Consider the following 27,023-nt stretch of genomic DNA (forward strand, 5'->3'; position numbering starts at 1 on the left):
AAAGTTGTCGGAAACTCTGAGGCCGCGTACACACGCGCGGACTGTTGGCCCAACTTTGTCCGTCCAACAGTTTGAGCGAACAGTCCGCTCAAACTTAGCATGGACGGACATGGCCACACACGACGAACGAACAGTTTGCTGAAACCGTGCGCGATGACGTGAACGGCACGTACGACGGGACGCAAAATACGACGTCCTATACACTGCATTATAGCTTTCGGCGTGAAAATCCTTTCTGAGCATGCGCGAGACTTAGTTGGCCGAACAAGCCTACACACGAGCGAACAGTCCGCTGAAACCTTGTTTCAGCGGACAGTTTTTCGGAATTTCCGTAAGACCTTGTTCGTCCAACTGTCCGCTGAAACTGTCCGCTGAAGCCCCACACACGAGCGGACTGTCCGCCCAAACACTGTTCAGCGGACAAGGTTGGGCCAACAGTCCGCGCGTGTGTACGCGGCCTGATTGTTCAGAACGCAATGACGTAGAACACGTTCAATGGGACTATAAAGAGGGCAGTAACCAATAGCTTTTGACTCGTAATTTATGCTGAGCATGTGTGGCACTTTGTCTGTTGGAATTGTCTACACACGATCGGAATTTAAACGATCGGATTTTGTTGTCGGCAAATTTTGGATCCTGCTCTCAAACTTTGTGTGTTGGAAATTCTAACGGAAAAAGTCAGATGGAGCCCACACACGATCGCATTTTCCGTCGGAAAGTCCGACCATGTGTACAGGGCATTAGACTGGGATGCCAATAAAGTTCATGTATGTGTAAAAGCAGGCATCCCAATACTTCTGACAATATAGTGTATATGCAGTAAGGAAGTAAGAGGAAAATAAAGGGGGGGGGGGGGGTGGTACAGAAAGAATTCAGAGAAACCTGGTTACAGAGAAAGAGTGAAGGGGTGGGGTTGTGGTTTAACCACTTGCTGACTGACTCACGCTGATATACGCCAGCAGAAGGGCTCGTACAGGCAAACTAACGTACCTGTACATTGCCCTTTAAGAGGTGGCCTGTGCGCGCACGCCCACGGCAAGCTCCATGAGGGATACCCACGATCATTTCATGGAGAGGAAGAATGGGGAGATGCCTAGTGACAGTGTCACTGATCTCTGCTCCAGGTGATCGGAGCAGAGATCACACAGAGCAGAGATTAATGACACTGCTCCATGTAATTGGAGCAGAGATCAGTGACATGTCACACGTAGCCACGCCCCCCCACAGTTAGAATTACTCCCCAGGACATACGTAATCCCTTCACTGCCCCCTAGTGGTTAATCCCTTCACTGCCAGAGTCATTTACACAGGAATCAGTGCATTTGTATAGCACTGATTGCTGTATAAATGACAATGGTCCCAAAGATGTGTCAAAAATGTCTGATGTGTCCGCCATAACGTCGCAGTGACAATAAAATCGATGATCACCGCCAATACTAGTAAAAAAACAATTATAAAAATGCCATAAAACTATCCCCTATTTTGTAAACACTATAACTTTTGCGCAAACCAATCAATAAATGCTTATTGCGATTTTTTTTTACCAGAAATATGTAGAAGAATACGTATTGACCTAAACTGAGGAAAATATTTTTTTTTATATATTTATGGGTGATATTTATTATAGAAAAATGTAAAAAATAATATGTTTTTTTTTTTCAAAATTGTCGCTCTTTTTTTGGTTATAGCGCAAAAAATAAAAACTGCAGAGGTGGTCAAATACCACCAAAAGAAAGCTCTATTCGTGGGAAAAAAAGGACGTCAATTTTTCCAGTCCGCATGACTGCGCAATTGTCAGTTAAAATGATGCAGTGCCAAATCGCAAAAAGTGCTCTGGTCTTTGGCCAGCAAAATTGTCCGGGGCTTACGTTGTTAAAGAAGGAGTCACATCAGGGGGAATATGAGCACATCACTACCTGCATGGAGGTTACCCGTTCTCCCTGTGCCTGCGTGGGTTTCCTCCAGGTACTTCAATTTTCTCCCACACTCCAAAGACATGTTAGTAGATTATTTGGCTACTGTCTAAATTGGACCTAGTATGTATGCATGTGAGTTAGGGACCTTCGATTGTAAGCTTCTTGAGGGCAGGGACTGGTGTGAATGGATAACCTATATACAGTATATAAATAAGTAATATGACAAGAGCAGTGGGACTTTATTTCTGCTTTAAAATGAGGTAAGAAAGAAGAGGAAGAATGCCTCAGCATTGGTGGTTGGTGAGCTACAGTATGCCTTAGCATTGGTAGTCAGTGGGATGAAGAATGCCTCAGCACTGGTGGTCGATAGGCTAAAGCATGCCTCAGCATTGGTGATCAGTGGGATAAACAATGCCTCAACATTAGTGGTTGGTGGGCTAAAGCATGCCTTAGCATTGGTGGTCAGTGGGAGGAGGCAAGACTCAGAATTGGTAGTTTGTGGGAGGAATAATGCTCTGGCATTGGTGATCAGTGGGAGGAAACATACCCCAGTATTGGGGGCCAGTGGGAGGAAGAATATCCCAGAATTGGCAGCCAGTGGGAGGAATAAATACAGTGTTTATATGAAGATGGTGCTATTACCACATTCATTAAAACAATATTACTTAGGGCCGGTTCACACAGCAGGCGAGGCGAGGCGACTCCGACTTGCCTCGCCGCGACCTGCCGCGGCCTCAGCGGCGACTTGCAAATGACTTCTGTATAGAAGTCAATGCAAGTCGCCCCGAGGTCGCCCAAAAGTAGTACAGGAACCTTTTTTCTGAGTCGGAGCGACTCGAGTCGCTCCTCTCAGAACGGTTCCATTGTACAGAACGGGGGCGACTTTCGAGAGCGAGGCGAGGCGAGTCGTGCCGCCTCGCATCGCCCGCTGTGTGAACCGGCTCTAACTCAGTGTAAATATCAATAATAACAAAAAGCTGTGTGCCAAACAATAAAAATAAAGTGCTGAAATAATCAAAAAAGTGTTCTGTGCATATCATAAATATATTAAAGAGTTCTGAGACAATCCATACATTTCTCTAATATCATAAAGTGTCCCGTGCAATCAAAGATCATCAAATCTTCAAACTTATGGTGAAAATGAACCCCATCTCAGAGACATGCTCCACCTTCAGTGCATAAACTACCACCGAAATCGGCTAAATCACTCACCAGAAATACTGGCTGATAATATCAACAACCAGCAAATTCTTTATGAATGCAGAATGCAGCTATCACAAGGGTGCGGGGATCTTTCCTCAAAGCCATCACTAACGCTCATCCCACAGCAAACACTCAGTTACGAAAACCCAGATTATAAGCGGAGATAGGTACATCTAAACTTTACTCAATAAAAAACGTAACCCCATACACTTACAAAGTGTACAACTTGCAAAGCGCATAACAATTCTTTACTATTCTGTCCCTCATCCTATGACCACATGCTTTGATCTGTGATGCGTAGGGATGTCACATCAAAGACCCGCCTTACTCTCTTCATCGAATTATGTCCTCCAGGGGCTGCGGGCAGAGGAATAAATACACTAGCATTCCTGGGCAATAGGCAGAGGGATGCTCCAGCATTGGTGCCCAGTGGGACAAGTTAAAAACATCTGTAATGGTGGTTAGTGGGTGAAGGAATCCTCATTGGTGGGCAATCTGAGGAATGAGTATGCAGATCAGCTACTTTGACTTCACTCTGGCTAAACTTGTAGCATTCTTGTTCTGGGTCCATGACTCAAACTACTGAAGCCAGAGAAACATTAAAAGTTTTCAGATGCAGGTCAACAAGGATAGCCAACATTAATCTGTCAGTGTAGGTGTTTCCTTTTTATATGTAGCACCCTCTACCAATAGGTAGTTGCTAGTGATAGGATCTTTGTTAAATAGGATGTCATCACAAGTAAATTTAGGCAGGCCTATGCTGCGAGCTAGTCTGTTTTGATCTGGGGGGCTGGGAGTGGTTAGTGTAGCAGTGGGTGTGACCACCCGTGCTCTGGCTCTGAGGCGCCTCCCCTGCTTCCAGGAAGAATGTTCTGGAAGAGGGGCAGGGCCTGAAACTGGAGTGGCAGGCAGCTCATGTGGGAAACCTGATCAATCCCCACTTGGTATTGGCAGGGGGCGGGCCTCCTATATAAGCTGAGGTAACATGCCACTGGGGAGAGTGGTCGGCTGGGTGAAGTGGATAATCGAATACTATACAGCAGCAGGAGGGCACCCCCATCTGGGTCTGGGGGGGGTGTGCCGATCGCAGGAGGGGGCCCAGGGAGAACTGTGAGGGAATTTCGCCTTTACACGGTCATTGGCGATGTCCTTATCATCACATGGTCATTGATAAGGAACTCCTGGAGCAGAGGGGCAGGTGAAGCTGTCGGAATGTACGGTCCGGTCAAGTTCTCCATCAAGGACTCAGGGCAGAGAAAGGTCGGTGAGTGTACCACAGAGGAGGGCCAGGAAGTCTTTGAGGGAACTTCACTTCTACACGGTCAGCAGCGAAGTCCTCATCATTACACTGTCAATAATGAGTCCTGGATCAGAGGAGAGACTGTGGGGATGTGTGTCAAATCAATGTGGCCTGAGTGGCACAGGATTTGCAGGCTGGGCTAGTTGGGAACAGTAGTCCACCGCCCAACATGTTCTTTTAAACTACTAGGACGCCAGGGAGAGGTGCTGCAGGCCTCTGGCCTAGTAGCAGCGAGCAACCAGAGCCAACTTTAAGGAACTATTCAGAGTGGGTCTTTCTTGCTTACAGAAGAAGATGTGTCATGACTTTACAGGATAAGTTTTGTGCAGGAGAGGAGTTCTGGGAACATCACTCTTAGCCCTTGTACCCACGGTCGGAGATTCCGAAGGAATGTGTCACAGTTCCGACTGTGTGTGGTCTGCATCGGACTGTTTCCGTCGGAATATCCGATGGACCAACTTTTCCAACTTGCCGGTAAAATTTTCCGCAAAATGCTCCAATCGGACATACCCCGATCATGTGTAGTCTACTCCGACATACAAAGTGCACGCATGCTCAGATCAAATTCCTAGACCAAAGCTATTGGCTACTAGCCTGAACGTAGTTCCGTTGTAACGAAATAACGTCATCGCGTTATGTACAATCGGATTTTCCGACAACTTAGTCTGACCGTGTGTATGCAACATCACTTCCGGACCTCTTCCGGAATTAATCCGTTGGAATTGGATTTGGTTGTCGGAATCTCCAACCATGTGTACAAAGGCTTACACGGTCAAGAGTGATGTCCTCATCCTTATGGGAGTTAAGCCGAGAAGGAGCAACAGTCTGCATGGTGATGCAGGAGAAAGACTATAGCAATTAACCAGTTCCCGACCAGCGCACGCCGATGTACGCCGGCAGAATGGCACGGGCAGACATATTGGCGTACAGGTACATCCAATCTTCAATGCCGCCCTGCCATCGAGAGCGCGCCGGTGGCGGCGCGCTCTCGTGCCAGTCGGGACCCCCGTAAGTCCGGTCGTGGGACCCGTGGACTCGATCGCCGCAGGGATACCCGCGATCGTCTCACGGGACGGCTGAATGGAGAAAATGCAGTGTAAACAGCATTTCTCCATTCTGCCTAGCAACTAGTGACGCTGATCTCTGCTCCATGTGATTGGAGCAGAGATCAGTGTTCACCAAATGAAAGCCCAACCCCCCCACAGTTAGCAACACACCCCTAGGAACACTTAACCCCTACACTGCCACCCACTTGTTAACCCCTTCACTGCCAGTGTCATTTACACAGGAATCACTGCATTTATATAGCAGTGATTACTGTAGAAATGACAATAGTCCCAAAAATGTGTCAAAAATGTCCGATGTGTCCGCCACAATGTCGCAGTCACAATAAAAATCGCTGATCACCGCCATTACTAGTAAAAAATAAATAAAAAATGATTAATAAAAATGCCATAAAACGATCCCCTATTTTGTAAACGCTATAACTTTTGCGCAAACCAATCAATAATCGCTTATTGCGATTTTTTTTACCAAAAATATTTAGAAGAATACGTATCAGCCTAAACTGAGGGAAAAAAATGTTTTTTTATATATTTTTGGGGGGATATTTATTATAACAAAAGGTAAAAAAATGATGCGTTTTTTTCAAAATTGTTGCTCTATTTTTGTTTATAGCGCAAAAAATAAAAACCGCAGAGGTGATCAAATACCACCAAAAGAAAGCTCTATTTGTGGGAAAAAAAGGATATCAATTTTGTTTGGAAGCCACGTCGCACGACCGCGCAATTGTCAGTTAAAACTACGCAGTGCCGAATTGCAAAAAGGGGGCTGGTCTTTGACCAGCAAAATGGTCCGGTCTGTAAGTGATTAAATATTCACATCAACTCTTCTGGCTCTATTTATGTGCTAATTTGTGAAATCTTTAAAGTATGATGACAAAATTAACTATCCTATGGGCATCCCATATACCCTTTCCCCCAACCAAGTTGTACCCCCCCCCCCCCTCCTCCAATAAACAAACACAAAACCAGCAAAAGACTGTTCATTGTCTCTGCAAGTGATATATATGGGAGTCTGGCAACGAGGTGAATTGGTGGATGTTTGTTACTAATGGCAACTACAACGCTACATATACTTTGTGAATGCTTGCAGAATCTGATGACTAAACTAGACTAATGATTGCAAGTTAAAAATTAAATAATACTCTTATGTGCGAGGTCTTCAAATGAATCAGCCTTCAGTTCTTCTTTTGCTTCCCCAATCCCACTGGGAAATTTACATCCCAACGGACAGATTACAATTTTGTGCCGATTCAGGAATCCTGCTTATATTAAGTTGAGACGGTGCAACATCAATTCAATATCATTTGAAGAGCACAACCCAGTCTGTCTATAAATAGCACATGTCTTGCTGCATATTAATATCGGTTGTGTTTTCTGCTGTCATTCTTTGTGTTCTGTTCTTACTAATAACTAACTCACTTCTCAAAGCAATCAAATACTGGTTGATCAACCCATGGTGATCATGAATCTGAATGATATACTTGTAAGCAGGTTTATACAATTTTGTAGTTTAATACAGAATTTAGTTTCAGCTGATAACACATATACTGTACATTTTAATATTATTTTTTAGGATTCTCATTGCTCTGGAAATTATGGATGTATACATATTTGCACTGTTATTCAAAATCGCGGGCACCTCTGGTCAAGTTACAGTTTTTTTTCTTATTTTCTCAACCAAAAGGCATTTAAGTGACATTCAACTCCGGTCTAAATGAAAAAAATTATATTGTATAGTGTGATTCATAAAGAAGTATACAGTTTCAACACACTATAAAACAAGAACAATGTAAGATATTTTATGTTACCTGTAACAGAATTGTAGAGGAATGTTTCAAGTTTTTTAGAGACAGTCACAGATGTTCTATTTGCGCACCCTTACTCACCCGACACACATCGAGCCAGTAATCAATTTCCACCCAAAGGCGAGTTAAGATATCTGAATTAAAGTGACATTAAAGATAGCTTTTATTATTTTTTTTTAAAATAACAAACATATCATACTTACCTCCACCGTGCAGCTAATTTTGCCACGAACCTCGTCTTCTGGGGTACCTCAGTGGCTCTCTTGGCTCCTCTCTGCATCAGATAAACCCCTGGGAGAAGTGCTCTCCGGGGGTTTTCAATGTGCGCACGCTCCTGAGTCCAGCATTCAGCGCCCATATTTGCCAAATTCAGGATTCAGCTCCGCCCCCCGGCGGCCGCATCATTGGATTTGTTTCACAGCAGTGGGAGCCAGTGGCTGCTCTGCTATCAATCTATCAAATCAACAGCCAAGAACCCCCTAGTAGAGAGACGGCTCATCCACATGGGACAAGTATGAGGGTTCAGGTAGGGGGGCTGGGGGCCAGTCACTGACAGATGTTTTATCACCTTAATGCATAGGATGCATTAAGGTGAAAAAACACGAACCTTTACAACCCCTTTAAGTGCAGTGATAGTGGCTGTAATATGCTGCAACTCTGCTAGATCAACAGGAAGGGGAAGGGTGAATACCTTGTCCTTTATGTACCCCCATGTACCCCCACAGGAAAAAGTTGCAAGGTGTTAAGTCAGGACTCCTGGGTGGCCATTGGGTCAGTGGCATGTTGTAGTCTGTGGCTCGTTCAATCTATCAGTGAGGAAGATGTTCATTGAGGTAATCTCGCACATCGCCTGACCAGTGTGGTGGTGCACCATCCAATTGGAGAATAAAGTTGTCACTGTCGTCCTGCAACTGTGGCATCAACCAAAGACTTAACATATCCGTAAAAGGGGCCTAAGTGTCTTTTTGGACACAGAGCAAAACACATTTACCTTAGAGAAATCTTGCATGTGTTGTGCTGTAAATCTAGGATTCTCCATTCCCCAAAGGCGAACGTTTTGCTTGTTTATCTGACAACTCACGTAAAATGTAGCTTCATTAGTGAAAATGAAGTGATCCTCAAAATCGGCATTTTCAAAATGGTTCCGTATTTCGCCACAGAATTCAAATCTTGTCAAGGTCAGTGAGATTTTGCAATATTTGCACTTTGTATGGAATAATTTTCAGCTTCTTTCTCCAGACAGTGGGCTGTGAAATCTGCTCTTCCCACTCTTCAACCCTTCCGCATTGATTTTCCCAGGCTTCATTGAATGGCGGTGCAAACACTATCAATCACTTCTTCCGATACACGTGGTTGTCCAGGACTTTTAAGTTTGCACGAACAGCCCGTAGTTTCACATTTTTTATGAAAATGCCATTGCACAACAGTTACAGATTCCGTTTTGCTGAATTCAAGAACAAAAAATGTCTTCTCCACTGCAGACACTGAATGAATGAATGAATGAAATACTTATATAGCGCACAATGCGAACTGAATCCCTCTGTTGTGGGACACAAACTTTATGAGTACATCTACTTAATGGTTTGCAGTTCTGGTCTGTGTCTTCAACTGTTCTACAGCTACTGGAAACTGTATACTTCTTTATGAATCACACTGTAGATTCTTAAAGTAGTTCAAAGGGATATTTTTTTTTACCTAAAATAAAAAAGATGTTATACTTACCTGTTCTGTGCAATGATATTGCAAAGAGCTGTTCTGTACCTCCCCTTCTGGAGTCCCCACCGGTGCTGTTCACTCCTCTTCTTCCCCAGTGTACACTCAGCAAGCTATGTGCTGGGAGGGCACTCATGTGGGCATGTCCAGATCCAAGATGTGTGGGGCCATAGACACAATGATGCTAATAAGCCACGCCCCTGCTCCCTCCTCACAGGATTTGACCAACAGCAACAGGAGCCAATAGTTCCAGCTGTTGCGTCTGTTTCCTGTGAGAAGAAGAAAAAAGCTGCGCTGATGCAGATGGGAACAGCATTTAATCAAGGGAGGACTCCAATAGGTGTCAAGGAATGCATTAAGGTACTAAAATCTTTTGACTTTAGAACCACTTTAAACTCAGAAAAGTGCCTTATATTGCTCTCAGCCTCCTCCAAATTCCTTTTGTTTCCTGCTGTAATCTGACTTTCTGTTAGAGGATGGCTACATTCATTCTCCATGGTCCCACGGTATGTAGGAACTTAGCCACCCTTTCTTTCTTGCTTCTGAGATTGACTATGAACTATGGGATAAAGTGATATAAGCTCTGATGGAAGACCCAGAACTGTTGTGTCTCTAGTCTCTGCCAAGGGGGATGCCATTGGACAAGATCAGTCTGTTCTAATTCATCCCAAAAGTGTTCAATCAGGTTGAAGTCAGGACTGTGTAGGCCAGCCAAGTTCTTCTACCCCAAACTCGCTCAACCATGTCATAAAGACATGGATGAGTTAATTTTCTGGTGGATGAACTTGACTGGACTGCACCTGAGTCCTGACCTCAACCCAATAGAACACCTTTGAGATGAATTACATCTTTGAGGTGAAGACTGCGAGCTAGGCCTTCTCGTCCAAAATCCGTGCCTGAATTCACAAATGCGCTTCTGCAAGAATGGTCAAACATTCCCATAGACCTTCTCCTAAACTGCTAAACTGTGAGGACAGCCTTTCCAGAAGAGTTGAGTTGTTATAGCTGCAAAGGGTGGGCCAACTCAATATTGAACCCTACGTACTAAGACTGGGATGCCATAAAAGTAAATTTGCATGTAAAGGCAGGCATCCCAATACTTTTGACAATATAGTGCATGCAAGGCCTTTCAGTCAATGTGGTTACAGGTTGGGTCACTGGATGCAATGACTGAGGACTGCACTGCGATAGCACAGCTGCCAAGTCGCTGCAACCCTAGACCATCCAGATCACCCTTCCATCAGAGCCTTCCATCACCCAGCTTTGGACTACCTAGGCTTTTTTTTTCCTTCCACATGGCACAACAATAAAGAATTATAAGGAGGGGGAAAACACCGTGCTATAACAGGAAAAACAAGTGAAAAAACAGCTGCCAACACTTCAAACAAACAAAGTCAAACAGTTAATAATGATAAATAGTGTAGCGCTTCTATTAAGTGGAAATGTGATCCAAAAAGAAAAGAAGAACTAAGGTGTGATCACAAAAAATCAACCTTATCAATAATCACAAAGGAAGTCCATGATCACATGAGGAGAGTCTATAGACCAGTGATGGCAAACCTTGGCACTCCAGAGGTTTTGGAACTACATTTCCCATGATGCTAATGCACTCTGCAGTATAGTTGAGCATCATGGGAAATGTAGTTCCAAAACATCTGGGGTGCCAAGGTTCGCCATCACTGCTATAGACAATCACGGATGTTATTGGAATCCTCAATACTGTGACGGATGCATAGAAGATGTAATAAAACTGCTTCAGAAATCAGGTACAACCCAGTATAACGGCTTGTCTGAAGATATCAAAGAAATAGGTGAAATACTCTTACCGAATATGGTGGACTCACACAGTCATATGACGTTTGAGTCGAATGCGCTTAGGGTCCAAACCTAGGACCAGAGGGTAGGTTGATGGTGATGTAACCAGGTGTGAAGAAAACTCCAAATGGCTGTGTATCCAAGAGGATGTCTCCAAAGGCTGTAGACCCTGGGGGATGTCTCACAGAGAATTCTCTGGAGTATTCGTCACGATATCCGATTCAGATGTACCTTAGTAAGGGTTACAACTCCAAGCGAGGGGTGAAGGGTTTATAAATTGGACAAAAAAAGAAAAAGAAAGCTCCACATGGTGCGGGTCAAAAAAATATAAACCATCAGGTTTTATTAAAAGTCATATAATAAAAAATGCCCTGCCCCTGTTGAAGACACTCTATGTCGAAACGCGTCGGGCTCGCTTTTGGCACCCCACATTGCTTTTATTTTATTCGTTTGTGATCACTAGTCATTACCTTCATTTTTTATTATATGACTTTTAATAAAACCTGATGGTTTATATTTTTTTGACAGCGGTGCCCATCTTCGGGCAAATATCTCCTAAACCGTATAGGTTTAGGAGATATTTCTTGGACCTACAGGTAAGCCTTAATCTAGGCTTACCTGTAGGTTAAAGTGGTTTGTAAGGGTTTACAACCACTTTAATTATTGTACATTGAATAATAATATATTTTCTGCTGTTGTGCGATGGCAAGGAGATAATAGGAAAGAATGCAGATCAGGAATTCTGTCTACACCCTGACTTCATTTATTGCATGCTTGTTCCAATCCCACCTTTTTTTTTTCTTGGGAAGGCCTGATTACTTGCACATTCTGCTGGGACCGATGTGCACCTTACCCCTTGAACATAAAAAAATTAAGACTGTTTTTTCTTTCAGTGCAACTAACAGGAAGTTACATTCTGACAATGTTTTTAGCCTGATATGGAAAAATGAAGCAACCCCTTCTAAGGACTGGTAAGAAGCTATATATTAAATATTTTATTATTCTTGGGTTTGCTTATCTTTTAGTAGAGTTGGGCGAACAGTTCGAGTTGAGCAAAAGTTCGGCCCTAACATCACCTATTCGCCCAATCAGGGCACAGTGAGTAGCTGGAAAACCGGCTGCTGCGTCCTTAACAACAGATTCGAGCTGTCAACGGACTTCCCCACTGACAGCTGAATGAAAAAAAAAAACATTGCAGTAAAAAAAGTGAAAGAAAATAGTGTGGGGGTCCCCCCCATAATCCAGACCCTTATCTGAGCATGCAGCCTGGCAGGGCAGGAAGGGGTGGACATGCAAGCTTTGGGCTCAGCCCACCGCCCTAAGCACCCCCCATGTTGAGGGCACTTGGCCTTTCTTGACATGACGGGTTACATGCTAAGGGTCTAGTATGGATTTTGCGGGGAACCCCCTGTAGTTTTAAAAAAAAAATGGTGTGGGTTTCCCTTTAAATCCATACCAGACCTGAAGGGTATGCTTTTCATAGACTTTAATAGGGTTCGGAGTTTGGGTCCAAACTTTTACGATGTTCGAGAGTTCTGCCACAAACTGAACCAGAGGGTAATCGACCCAACTCTATCTTTTAGGCAGGTTTCCTCTTTAATGTATGACCAGTCCCCTGAAGCCTCTCTTCAAAGGTGCTCCAGCAGATGGTTGCACTTTAACATCATCCCATACAATGCAGGACCAATAGTCCTGCATTTTACATGAAGATGGTGAGGGTCTGCCCAAAACCTGGAGCACAAGAAAGATAAAGTGAGCCTCAGATGCCTGTTGGAGCAAGTAATGAGGTAGGTTTTACCGCTTGCACCTCTACCTCTAGGCCTAATGAATATTTGACCTATACAGTACTGGGGCCCATATGAAAGTTTATTTTTTTGATCTAGGGGTTCAGCTTTAATATATTGTTTTTTCTTTAATACAAGCAGTATAAGTTCCTGAATTTGGCATGATATCAGCCTCTTGAACTCCTTGTACATCAGAGCTTGAAGAAACACAATAATCCATATCAGTTGTGCTGCAGTAAAGAAGCAAGATGATACTGTAGAATGAGAGACTCATCAGTCTGCTGCTTCTCCTACCATTGTTCAGTCATAGGCTGCAGGAAGTACAATCTGCCAGACAAGATTGGGGTGTATGACAAAGCTGTGTAAATTTCAAGACTTGATGGAAAGAAATACAAATAGCTTGGTTGGTAACACCTTACATTTATTTCATGAGCATATTTAGCTGCTTACTTAGGCCGCGTACACACGGGCGGATTGTCTGTCCAACTTAGTCCGCTGAACCGTGTTTCAGCGGACAATCCGCTCGTGTGTGGGCTTCAGCGGACTTTTTCAGCGGACAGTCTGGCGGACTAAGTCTTTCGGAATTTCCGTAATACAGTCCGTCCAAACTTGGTTTTGTCCGTCCAAACTTGGTTTCAGCGGACAGTCCGCTCGTGTGTAGGCAAGTTGGACGGACTAAGTATGGCGCATGCTCAGAAAGGATTTACACGGCCGAAGGTTGCATTGCAGTGTATTGGACGTTGTTTTTCTAGTCCCGTCGTACGTGCTGTACACATCATCGTGCAAGCTTTCAGCGGACTGTCTGTTCATCGTGTGTGGTCAAGTCCGTTCATTCAAAATTTGGACGGACTGTCTGTCGGATTGTCTGACGAACTTAGTTGGCCAGACAATCCGCCTAGTGTGTACGCGGCCTTAGAGTTCAGTTTTCAAGTGGCTTCACTCACAAAAATCCTTCTTAAAAACCCAATAAATGCAGCAGATACATTATTTCACCACCTTAATTCCAGGACCAACAGGGCCAATAGTGTGTAGACACAAATGCCTTGAATTCATATTGTTATTTACGCATTTCTTCATACGTTTAAAATGCTTTGTGTTTTCAAAGCAGACTTCGGGTTTACAACTTGAACATTGTCTGTTAGCTAAGCATTATATACAGAAAATATGTCTTTTATTTTAATGATGAGCTGGTGGAGGCCAATTGTGACCATGTTAATTAATATATTTATAATTGGTCCATTTTCTTATTACATAATCTAAACCCCTAACTGGATAACATTGGGTATCATAAACATTTGCCATTTTTTATTTTAGTAAATATTGCTTTTTTATTCTTTGTTGCATATCAGTGCTGGTATTATATTGTAGCCTCTTTCAGGCACTTTCTGTTTCGATACCCTTTTTCCAACATTGGCTACACATTATTGCTCAGAACAAGCTTCCTGATAATGACAATAGTGTGTGTTGGCATGGTCATATGTGTTGGCATGGCTTTTAGTCTTAAAGCGGCTCTGCACCTTAAAAAAAAAAATTAAAAGGCAGCAGCTAAAAATACTGCAACTGCCGACTTTTAATAAATGGACACTTACCTGTCCAGGGTTCCCGTGATGTCAGCAGCAGATGATGAGCAATCGCTCGTCTCTCGGCTGCCCCTGCCGCCATCCTTGGTCAGGGAATCAGGAAGTGAAGCGTTGCGGCTTCACTGCCCGGTTCCCTATTGTGCATGCGCAAGTCATGCTGCGCATCTTCACTTGTCCCCATTGTGTTCTGGGAACTGTGTGTTTCCCAGAACACAACAAGGGGGGCGGGAATCTGCGGATATTCTGCGGCTATCTATGCCCAGAAGTGGGGGCAGATACCTGTATTATACAGGTATCTGCACCCCCCTCCCCCCTGAAAGGTGCCAATTGTGGCATTGGAGGGGGGAAGGAATCCGGTGAGCGGAAGTTCCACTTTAGGGTGGAGATCCGCTTTAACCAAGAGCTTCTGCGACCAGGTGACAATGCTGAAGCACAACTGAGAGTTGCCTGAATAAGGATCTACATAGCAGGATCACCTGGAATTTTTTTAATAAAATGTGCAAAAATACAGAAACATTTAACTGGTATAAAAACAACATGGAAACTCACAAGCTTCACAATGATAACAGCGCATCTCTGTTAAAAATTCTCAGACAGGGCCCACTCCAGTAATTTCAATTGGATGGCAATCTCTGTGTCCTGATTGCTCCCCTAGAGGTGGAGGCTTTATCCAGAAGAAGGTCGAGTCAAGGACAAGTAATGCATTTTGAGAATATATAATCCTGTTTATTAAAGCGGACCTTCAGTAATTTTTTCAACTTTCTATCTGCCAGTAAATACCTTATACAGCCCACTTCCTGTTTCTTGTCTGGTCATTAGCCTAGGCTTATGACATCATACACAGCTCTATCTTTCACTCTTGTGAGAGTTTACCAGGAAGGGGGGGGGGGGGTGAGTCATAAGACTCAAAGCTGCAAGGCTGCATAGCTAGAGGTGTGCCTCTGTGTGTCTGTGTAAATCCAGGAAGTGAACAGGCAGCAGCTTCAGTTGCCCTCAGTTAAAATGGCTGCAGCCAGATTCAGTGGAGGGAGATTTTTGCAGCATATTTGAAAAGTACAGAATCACAGTATATATAAAATAATATGCAGTTAGAGGGAAGATTCAGAATGGCAAAGATGTTCTTATTACAAATTATGTGAGCAAACTGCAGTTCTTTAAAGTGATACTAAAGTCTTATTTTTTCTTGTTTCAAACTAACAAACATGTTATACTTACCTGCTCTCTACAGTGGTTTTGCATAGAGCAGCCCAGATCCTCTTCTTCCCAGGTCCCTCTTAGATGCCCCTGGCTCCTCCCTCCTGGTACTCAAGCCGAGATGCAGCTCCCTATGTCTATTCAGACATGGAGCCGCGGCTCGGCCCGGGCCCCCCTCTCTCCTCTCATTGGCTCATTGACTTTGACAGCAGTGGGAGCCAACGGCGCTTCTTAGCCAATGAGGAATGAGGAGGGAGAGTTCCGGACATCCAAATTTCTCATGCAACATTGCTGGATCTAGATAAGCTCAGGTAAGTATGGGGGGGGGGGGGGGTGAGGGGGCCGCTGCACACAGGATTTTTTTTTTTTATCTTAATGCATAGAATGAAAATACTTCTGACTTTACAACCACTATAAGCATTAAATTATGATGAATATGCTACAGTAGTGGTATGTGGTGCTGCTGCAGGGTAAAAGCAGCATAAGTACCATATAATCTAATACAATTGTGTCCATAAAAACCACATGATGCCAAGAAGATCAAAGAAAGTCAAAAGTAGTCAAAGTAGTCACTGGTTAATGAACACCACAGTGTGCACGCACAAACAAAAAAAGTGCCCGATCACCGTAGCTGTAGATTCTGCTTACCAAATGGCAAGCATTAAAGGCAAGTGGCTTAACCCAGCCTGGGCCTTTAAGCTTGCAGATGACCACAAAGCAGATGTTAATCGGGTGAAGCTGTTTAATTTGTCTGTCCCAATATCCGTGCGCTCTCATTAAATGCTCAGGGAAAAGAGAAGGACCATCATGATGTAGTATATCAAAAACGTAATGAATTTATTAATTAAAAGTTACACTTACAATTCCGTAGTAATTGAAATGCATAAAAAGAAAATGCCGGCCGCCATACACAAACAGAGCTTGTCCTCCTAGTCGAATAGCGTGGTGATGTCACTACGTGCCTTCCTCCAGGCACGTTTTGTCTTCAACAGACATTATCAATGGGGAACAGGCAGCGTAGTGACTCACCATCTTAAATACGGAATCCAAGCCTCGTTTTGAGTCACAAGTAACTGGATCCGGGAACGCCATATTGGATATGGGCAAATTTTCCCTCACTGCTAGAAACGGGAACAATTACGTCCACAACGCTTTAGCAAACCTAATGTAAATAAATAAAAAATAAAATCTAGAAATATTTTTATAAAAATCGAACTATAGCATTCGGGATAACTACCATTCCACTATTAAGGGTCCAAATCCAGAATAATATTACCCTATTTGTAAAACAGCAACCAATAGAAATATATCAAGCCAGTATAATAGAGACCCTTAGTTAAATTCATGTATCTAGATTTACCTCCCAATTAATAAAGGAAAAGGCAAAAAAATACCCCATTTATAGAAAATAAAGTCAAACTAGATATGTGTATAAATAAACTGATAATTATGTAACTGTTGAATAGTGTTCACTGAGATATATTAATTACCACATCCTCAATTAGCATGTTATAAATATGTGTACATATCAAATAGAATATATGCATACATGAAAGTGCTAGAGAATCATATATATCCAAAATTAGGTGAATTAAAAATGTGATAAAAATTAAATAGTGAAAATCCATGTAAATACATATATATTCAGGTGAAAATAAATAGATGAATAAATAATTAAAGTGAATAATGTTAATTTAATCCTGGAAAAATTATAATTAGTAATAAATAATAAATCCAACTACCAATTAATTATTGCTGAGTGTAGTGATAATAAACCCAAACCCTATATACATGGCACCAGATACCAATGAATTAATATATGGTTGGTCCTAAATATATAGGATCACTGAATACCATAAATTGAATATTAAATATTAAAATTAAAAATTAAAAATAAATAAAATGAATACACTATTGGAATAATATTAGTAGCAGAAAAAACTCTATATCTTTATACTTAATGACTATCCCATGCTGGTGTCTCAGAATGGGTTCACATATAGGCCAAAATAAAACAAATAGACATATAAACATATCATGAATTGTCTATAAAGGCATTAACATCAGTATCTATGTGGATAAATGGCTTAATCAAATGAGACTGCTGTGTACTAGTGGAAATAAAAGTAGTAGTGCGTCTGTGAGTACACGCACTCAGTGAGAAAACTGCTCACAGATGATATATAGATATATAGAGATGACATCCTATGGGATGGTGAGCAATCTGCCTTACAGGAGTTCATGTCTTCCCTTAATGGCAATCAGAGAGGTATCCATTTGAACTATGTGATTAGTCAAACGGAAATTCGTTTTTTGGATTTGAAAATCTTTGTCAGCGGGGAGAGATTGGCCACGTCCACCTTTTTTAAAGAAACAGACAGGAACTCTTTCATTTCTGTGGACAGCTGTCATCGTCGTCCCTGGTTGGAGTCGGTCCCAAAAAGTCAATCTATGGCTTAAAAGGAACTGTTCCAACCAAATGGATTTTTTAGTGCAGACTGAAGTCCTCGAAGGGTTATTCAAGGGAAGCCTTGAATAACACTTTAGACATCATCAAGAATGTTAATTTGGATGAATTACTTGTTGAAAGAGAACCTTGTCAGAATGAGGCCTTCTCCTTGGGGATTACCCTTTGTGACCGCTTACTCTTTACAGCACAATTGTGTCAAGAATTTAATTTATAAACATTGGCATGTAGTCAGGAGTGATACAGTGCTGAGTAAGGTGTTGCCGGAGAAACCCTGAGTTGTGTTTAGGGGAGCACCCTCTTTGAGAAATCGCATAGCTCCAAACATTTTGATTCAACCAATTGTTAATCTACTTTTTTCAATCAGTTAATGGGGTTTTATCAATGTAGATGCTGTAGAATTTGCTCGCTGAGTGTGTGTACTCACAGACGTACTACTAATTTTATTTCCACTAGTACACAGCAGTCACATGTGATTAAGCCATTTATCACCTGTGTCACTGAGGGAGTTGTATACATGTTGCAATGCCCTTGTGGCTTGCAATATCTGAGCCGTACTAAGCGGCCTCTTCAGGTCCACCTTAATAAACATATTACTAACAATAAAGCGGAGGTCCACCCTAAAATGGACCTCCGCTCATCGGAATCCCCCCCCCTCCGGCGCCACAATCGGCACCTTTCAGGGGGGAGGGGGGTGCAGTTACCTGGATAATCCAGGTAACTGCACCCACTTCCGGGCTAGCTCTCTGCGGAACGGGGCGTACGTTACGCCCCGTTCCGCAAGCGCCCGCCCCCTTCAGCAAGTGCCCCGCTGCCTGCTGGGAAACACACAGCTCCCAGAGGCAGCGGGGACCGTCCGGATTGCGCCGCGCGGCTCGCGCATGCGCAGTAGGGAACCGGGAAATGAAGCCGAAAGGCTCCATTTCCTTATTCCCATACCCAAGTTGGCGGCGGGACCCGGCAGCCGAGCGAGCGATCGGCTTCGGGTGCCGACATCGCGGGCGCGCTGGACAGGTAAGTGTCACTATTTAAAAGTCAGCAGCTGCAGTATTTGTAGCTGCTGGCTTTTAAAAAAAAAAAAAAAACGCGGAGTCCCGGTGGACTCCCGCTTTAAGACTGGCTTTAAAAATCACTCAGTATGTAGGCATTATTTACTTGCGCGGGCCAAGGACCCCTCAAAAACTATATGGTATTGATATGTATAGCCCTCATTGGAGGGGTAGCTCACTGGTGAGGGAAATATCTAAATTGGAAATTACCTGGATCCACAGATTAAAAACGTATGCGCCATATGGGCTAAACATAGATACTGATGTTAATGCCTTTATAGACAATTCATGATATGTTTATATGTCTATTTGTTTTATTTGGGCCTGTATGTGAACCTGTTCTGAGACACCTGTATGGGATAGTCATTAAGTATAAAGATATAGAGTTTTTACTGCTACTAATATTATTCCAATAGTGTATTCATTTTATTTATTTTTCATTTTTCATTTTAATATTTAATATTCAATTTATGGTATTCAGGTATCCTATATATTTAGGATCAACCATATATTAATTCATTGGTAGCTGGTGCCATGTACATGGGATTTGGGTTTATTATTACTACATTCAGCACTAATTAATTGGTAGTTGTAATTATTATTTATTACTAATTATAATTTTTCCAGGATTAAATTAACATTATTCACATTAATTATTTATTCACCTATTTATTTTCACCTGAATATATATGTATATGCATGGATTTTCACTATTTAATTTTTATCATATTTTTAATTCACCTAATTATGGATATATATGATTTTCTAGCACTTTCATGTATGCACATATTCTATTTGATATGTACACATATTTATAATATGCTAATTGAGGATACTGTAATTAATATAGTGTATCTCAATGAACACTATTCAACAGTTACATAATTATCATTTTATTTATACACATATCTAGTTTGACTTTATTTGCTATAAATGGTGTATTTTTGTTTGCCTTTTCCTTTATGCATTGGGAGGTAAATCTAACTACATGAATTTAACTAAGGGTCACTATTATACTGGCTTGATATATTTCTATCGGTTGATGTTTTACAAATAGGGTAATGTTATTCTGGATTTGGACCCTTAATAGCGGAATGGTAGTTATCCTGAATGCTATATATCGTTTTTTTTTTTTTTATATTTTTATATTTTAGTTTTTATTTATTTACATTAGGTTTGCTAAAGCGTTGTGGACGTAATTGTCCCCGTTTCTAGCAGTGAGGGAAAATTTGCCCATATCCAATATGGCGTTCCTGAATCCAGTTATTTGTGACTCAAAACGAGGCTTGAATTCTATATTTAAGATGGTGAGTCACTACGCTGCCTGTTCCCCATTGATAATGTCTGTTGAAGACAAAATGCGTCTGGGGGAAGGCATGTAGTGAAGTCACCACGCTATTCGACTAGGAGGACGAGCTCCATTTGTGTATTCCGGCCGGCATTTTCTTTTTATGCATTTCAATTACTACTGAATTGTAAATGTAACTTCTAATTAATAAATTCATTACGTTTTTGATATACTACACCATGGTGGTCCTTCTCTTTTCCCTGAGCATTTAATGAGAGCGCACGGATATTGGGATGAAGGAATTAAACAGCTTCACCCGATTAACTTGTGCGTTGTGGTCATCTGTAAGCTTAAAGGCCCAGGCTGGGTTAAGGCACTTGCCTTTAATGCTTGCCATTTGGCAAGCAGAATCTACAGCTATGGTGATCAGGGACTTTTTTTGTTTGTGCATGCACACTGTGGTGTTCATTAACCAGTGACTACAGCCTTTAAATTTCTTTGATATTCTTTGCATCATGTGGTTTTTATGGCCTCAATTGTATGAAATTTTGTAGCACAGCTTTTTTTATTCCTATTAACATCCTGTGTTATCGCACTGTATGCTGCTGCTGTTTGTGCCTTGTTTGTTGTTATTGTTTCAGTGCAGTTACACCCCCCTTTCTTCCTACCATATAATCTAACATGCTATAATATTTATTAAAAACATAAAAACAGCCTAAGATTACTGTATAATTATTAAATAATACATTATAAGCATATAGTGACCATTCATTTATAAATATATGAATAAAAGTAGGACGGTCTTGAACAGTTGGTCCTGTCTAAAGATTTTGACAACCACCAAGTACTGTAGTACTGGCCATGGCATGTAGGCTGCAGTTGACTGTCCCATCTGGCTCCAGAGGTATTGTTTTCATTGTGAAGCTTGTGGATCAACACTACTTATTTAATGCACCCATTCATTTTATTGCAAAAGATCTGGGCACTCATCTCATCTTTCATTACAGTATTCCTTTTGGTAATGCATACCTCTTATATTTCAACTTCTAAATTAAATGGACATATTCTCTTTTATTCTTTATTCTTTTTGTAATATTAGCACTTTAGTCTGCATGTCAATGGAGATCTGCAACCAAACCACTGGAGGAACATTTATATTAATTGGCCTGTCACATAAGCCAGACACGCTGGTTCTTTTATTCATTGGTATCTTTATTATGTATTTTACCTGTCAGTTTAGTAACATTCTAATAACATTATTAATATACATGGACTCACACTTGCACACTCCAATGTACTTCTTTCTCAGTAATCTTTCATTCCTGGATGTCTCCTTCACCTCGGTAACTTTACCAAAGCTACTTGATATTTTTATGGATGGGAACAAAATTTCTTTTATTGGATGTATGGTACAGTGTCATTGTGTTCTTACATTTCAAAGTACAGAATATATACTTCTGACAGTCATGGCTTTCGATAGATTTGTAGCCATTTGTAGACCACTACACTACCTATTGATCATGAGCCATAAACTTTGTGTCTTCTTATCTCTCTTTTCTTGGATAATTATATATGTTTTCACTGTTCCTATCACTATCCTAATGTCAACATTACAATTTTGTGGCTCTTGTGAAATCAACCACTTCTATTGTGATGTAATGGCCTTGCTGCAGCTCTCATGCTCGGACATACTGAGAATTCAGATTGTTATATTTATGGCGGCGGCACTGTTGGGAATACCTTGCTTTCTTCTGACACTAACCTCTTATATTTTCATTGCTCAAAATATTCTTGCCATTCGTACTACTAGTGGTAGATCCAAAGCCTTTTCTACCTGTTCCTCACACCTTACTGTTGTAACATTGTTGTACTTAGTGCTGTTTTGTCTGTATTTACGACCTCCATCAAAGACGTTTTTGAGTGATGGTAAAGTTATATCACTGTTAAATACAGGTGCAATACCTATGCTAAATCCCCTTATCTATAGTTTGAGAAACAAAGATGTTAAACGGGCCTTTAAAAAGCTAATAAGATAACTATATATGTATATAACTGTATGTCTGGGCAAAATATAAAACAAAACATACAATATATTGTCCAAAGTTTTGGGGCACACGTGAATTTTAATAGCAAGTCTTAGTCTGTAGGGTTCAATATTGAGTTGGGCCACCCTTTGCAGCTACAAAAGCTTCATTTCTTCTGGGAAGGCTGTTTACAAGGTTTAGGAGTGTGTCTATGGGAATGTTTGACCATGTTTCCAGAAGCGCATTTGTGAGGTTAGGCAACGATGTTGGATGAGAAGGCCTGGCTCACAGTTTCCACTTCAATTCATCCCAAGGGTACGCTATCGGGTTGAGATAAGGACAGTCAAGTTCCTCCACCCCAAACTCGCTCATCTATCTTTAAGGATCTTGCTTTGTGCATTGGTCTAAATCATTTGGTGAAGGGGGGGATTATGGTGTGGGGTTGTTTTTCAGGTGTTGGGTATGGCCCGTTAGTTCCAGTGATGGGAACTCTTAAAGTGGTAGTAAAGTCATAGTAAAGTAATTTGTTTAACTTTTAAACATGTACGGTTTAGGAGATATTCCCCTGACTTCAGCGGCGCATGCACTCTGGGGATTCTCAGCTGAAAGTTCTGCAGACGCTGGACCTTGCTGGAAAGAAGTCTCCCTCGCGCATAAGCGGAAGTGAGAACATCATAGCTCCGTCCACTCACCGGAGCCGCAATACCTGGAAGGCACGGGAAAATGTCAGCTCCCTCGGTGTGGACTTGGTGAGATACCGACGTCTCGTTCTAAGGTAAGTATTATGGTGCATACTAGCTCATTATGCCTTTTCCCTTACAGGTGTGGGGGAAAAAAAAGTCAGCGGGTTTACTACCGCTTTAAGTCATCAGCATACCAAGACATTTTTGGACAATTTCATGTTCCCCAACTTTATGGGAACGGTTTGGAGATGGCCCCTTTCTGTTCCAACATGACTGCTCACCAGTGCACAAAGCAAGGTCCATAAAGGTTTATATAATATTTGAAATTAATACATAGCCTAGCAGAGTTCTATTTTACACACAGAAATTAATCTTAAGACTAATACAAAAATAAACATTTTGATAAACTTTGTGCATTCAAAGTATAAACTTACTGGAATATGGCCATACCAGACTTTATTAAATTGATAATATAAATGATCATACTTCTTATACTTATCATACTACATTTATTATAGTAAAATAAAAAAAAGGAATTAAATCCATACATTTGTTATACCTTTGCCCTGTCATAAAATAATTAATCTTAACTACTAACATGAAATATAACCATCACTCTATTAAAATTAGGGTTCATGATGATTACTATTAAAAAGCCATCTTTCTTTAAAAAATCTTACATTTTATGTCTTTTCATTTTTTTAAACAATGGCCTTATATATTTGTATATGTTTAAGACATGTGAAATATGTGTTGTATAATTGTAGCTGAGAAAATCCAGGTTACCAGCCTGTCTGCTATCTGGAAGAGCTGTATAAAACCTAGACTAGACTAGATGGACAAAAATACAAATCCTTTGGCAGAACCTATATATGTATTTCAGCGATGAATTTAGCTGTATACCTGTACTTTAGCTTTAATGGTAACAAATATTTTATTATTTGGAATCGTAACAGAATGAAATCAGACATGGCTTTATCACAATAGCACAATATGATATCAGGCCTTGCCACATGGCAAGGTGTGAAGAAAAAAACAAAAATAACAGAAAGCATGCAGCAAAATGTTTTCTACAGATCTGTTGTCTAGATACATAAACTATTTTTTTACCAACAGGAAGCAAACACACTAATTCTTACAGTTCTCTAACATGTTAGGCTGGAAGAGTATAACGAGTACTCTGAAAAAACAATAATTTCAGGTAGGATAGTTCTGCATGCTTTCATTTAATACATCAAATCATTTAAATAAATTAATCCATAAAAACTGAAATAATTTCGGCATCATTATACAGCAACCCAAGAAAAAGGCCATGATGACACCCTACCTGTTCTATGTCTCCCCTCTGTGCCCTTGGAACCTACTAAATCTGTCAATGTTCCTGCCCTATACTGCATCTCTATGTGCAGCCACTGCAAGTGGAGGAGAGGCATGGCTTTTGGTGTGTGTCCCTCTCATGCCACCTATGCATGCAGTGCTTACAGTGGCTGCACATAGAGTTGTAGTACAGAGCTGGAGCATGCATGCACAGGAGGCTCATATGAGACTCCATAGATTTTGGGAGCACAGTAGACAAACATAAAACAGGGAGTGCGTTAGTTCATGCTAAATTTATGCAATGCTTGCCTATATTATATAAGATTCGCAACAGTTTGGTTGATAAATTATACATTTGGGATGGGGTGGGGGTGGCTTAACACTTCTGCCTTGCAAAACTGGACTTATTGCTTCACATCCCAACCACAACACTACCTGCATAGCATTTGCACATTCTCCCTGTGCTTGCATAGGTTTCCTCCTACACACCAAAGACATACTGGTAGGTTATTTGGCCCTAGTATGTGTATGTATGCACATGCATGTCATGTGAATGTACAATATATGTAAAATGCTGGTGAAATTATTGTCACTATACCTGTAATAAATATATACATTATGTGTCCATTACAAGTACTTTTAGGTCTGCCTCGGGGTTGACAATGGAGAAATTACTAAACTGGGAAATTGCCTAGGGTCCACTTCTAAGGGATCACAGACTTTCACCATGTAGTCAACATATGGTTGTTGTTCTCATTTCCTCATGTGATTTTGAAAATAAACAGCTGGACTCAGGGCCTTAATGCACTGGCACTCAGCTCAAGATGAGACAGAAAGATGCAGAGTAAGTGTATAAGGAGTTTGCCTGCAGGTGTATTAGTTAGTTAATCATATTATATTAGTTAGTGGCTGGCCCAGGTAGAGGGGGGAAAGAGTTAATGTAGTTACTTCAGTTCCCTGGCTTTTTGGGTCCATGCTGCCCACCTGTGATATAAAAAGGGACGGCTGAGATCCACGGTCCTTGGTCTTGCCTGCACTTAGCCACATATGCATTGACTGGATTGGATTAGGACTGCTGCGCCTTGCAGTCTACTGGAGGCACTGGAGTTCCAGAGAACATCCAAGACATGGAGAACACCATTATGGACTGCTACCTCTCTGATGTATGCCTGGGCAGCCAGGAGGTAGATAGGGATGGTATGACATTATAATGCATGTTGGACTGTACTATGAAGCCATTAAATTGCATCAACTGTTCTGAGCCTGGCCTCAAGTTATTCAAAGGGGTGGATGTTGGTTCTGATGTATTAGAAGAACCAGTGTCTGTAAAGCACATGTGGGGTATGAAGTTCAGCTGCTACAAGAGGTCTAATTGACAAGACAAGCAAGAGGAGTAGAGAATTGCTATGGGTAACCAAGCACTAGATCAAGTTACAAAGCAACCAGTCATTAGGTATGATACCTGGTAAAGGTGACAGGTCCTCCGGTAGCGAGGGGGTCAATGTTCTGGCTCTCTCCCTACCAGCCAGTTTCCAGTAGCAACCAGGACCGAACCTGTGTTAGTGTCGGTTCACACTGAGGCAGCACGACTTGCAGCGTGACTGCCTCAGGCGACCTAGACACAACAGCAGCAGCGACTTGTAAAATGACTTCTCTATGGAAGTCAATACAAGTCGTCTCAAGTCACCCCCAAAGTCATACAGGAACCTTTTTCTAGTCTTGAGTTCTAGACTCAAGTCGCTCCCATTAGAACGGTTCCATTGTACAGAACAGGACGCGATTTGTCAGGCGGCTAAGTCGTCTGACAAGTTGTCCCAGTGTGAACTGGCTCTTAAGGAGATCCATGACCTGGTAACTTGGGTACGGAAGAGAGGGAGTTAATGAGGTCCACTCTATGTGCACTGTGGGACCCCATTCAATTACTGGGCACAAGGTAACAGAGGTACATTGGGCTGGTGGAGAGGGTGTGGGCTCAATAGGGTACCTTCTAATGCAAACATACATAAAGTTACAATGTGTAGTGACATGAAACAGTCATCTGGTCTATGCTATTACTTGTTCCACAACTCCAGGTGGTCTCATTTACAGCAGCTGGAAAAATGCAGTATATAATAATGGAACATCTGGTTATTGGACTTTAATGATACATGACCTAATGCCGGACATGGTTATGGTTTAGTGACACTAGACAGCACTTTTCAGTGGAATTCTGCAGTTTTTTAATGCACACAGTGTTATAGCCCGTCTCTAAGTCACTGCCATAATATTAGACTTTCACATGCTTGCCTGGTCCCAGGCATTTATGAGCACGTACACGGCAAAGGCACACCCACCTGCACGGTGATTTGACCCCACCCACAAGTGGATAAGCTCAGTATCAATAAGAAAGACTAGGAAATTAAGACAGCTAACTTTAACCTTCCACTTTGCCTGCAGCTTTGTGATGCAATGATGGGGACTTTGAGATAAGCATGCATTTAATAGGGTTACGTGCAGTTGTCCAAATGGTGTGCTGAATATACTGGGGTTGCATTGTATAATATGATGTATGATACAGTGTGCTAAGTCTATTAAGATTCCTGACATTTTGGATAGGTCACAATTTGCATGCCATTTTCTTTCTTTTCTACACATGAGGAAAACAAAATCTTTGTTCAGTCTCCTCTATAGAAATATTGTTCTGCTAGGCTTTACTAATTCTAACTCTGATTTTATTGGTTGTAAGAAAACCATCCAGTCCTTTTTTATGTTCTTTGATAGTTTTTGCAACCTTAAATGATAACATGTTTCACAGTGTACCACTCTCAGGGTAAAGAACCCC

At 41.6% G+C, this 27,023-nt stretch overlaps 1 protein-coding gene across 1 annotated transcript; it reads left to right on the forward strand.

Annotated features, from left to right (window-relative positions):
• The first annotated feature begins 6,793 nt into the window (after positions 1-6,793).
• Positions 6,794-25,834, forward strand: LOC143930770 (olfactory receptor 1G1-like). The gene is made up of 3 exons (XM_077455348.1): positions 6,794-6,966; positions 11,710-11,787; positions 21,278-25,834. Exons 1-3 carry the CDS (start codon positions 6,956-6,958, stop codon positions 22,212-22,214), a joined length of 1,026 nt encoding a protein of 341 aa, XP_077311474.1. The 5' UTR covers positions 6,794-6,955; the 3' UTR covers positions 22,215-25,834.
• Positions 25,835-27,023: the final 1,189 nt, after the last annotated feature.

The sequence above is a fragment of the Lithobates pipiens genome, unplaced genomic scaffold (genome assembly GCF_037356315.1).
Source record: "Lithobates pipiens isolate NorthernLeopardFrog02 unplaced genomic scaffold, aLitPip1_a1.2 Scaffold_25, whole genome shotgun sequence".
Lineage (NCBI taxonomy): Eukaryota > Metazoa > Chordata > Amphibia > Anura > Ranidae > Lithobates > Lithobates pipiens.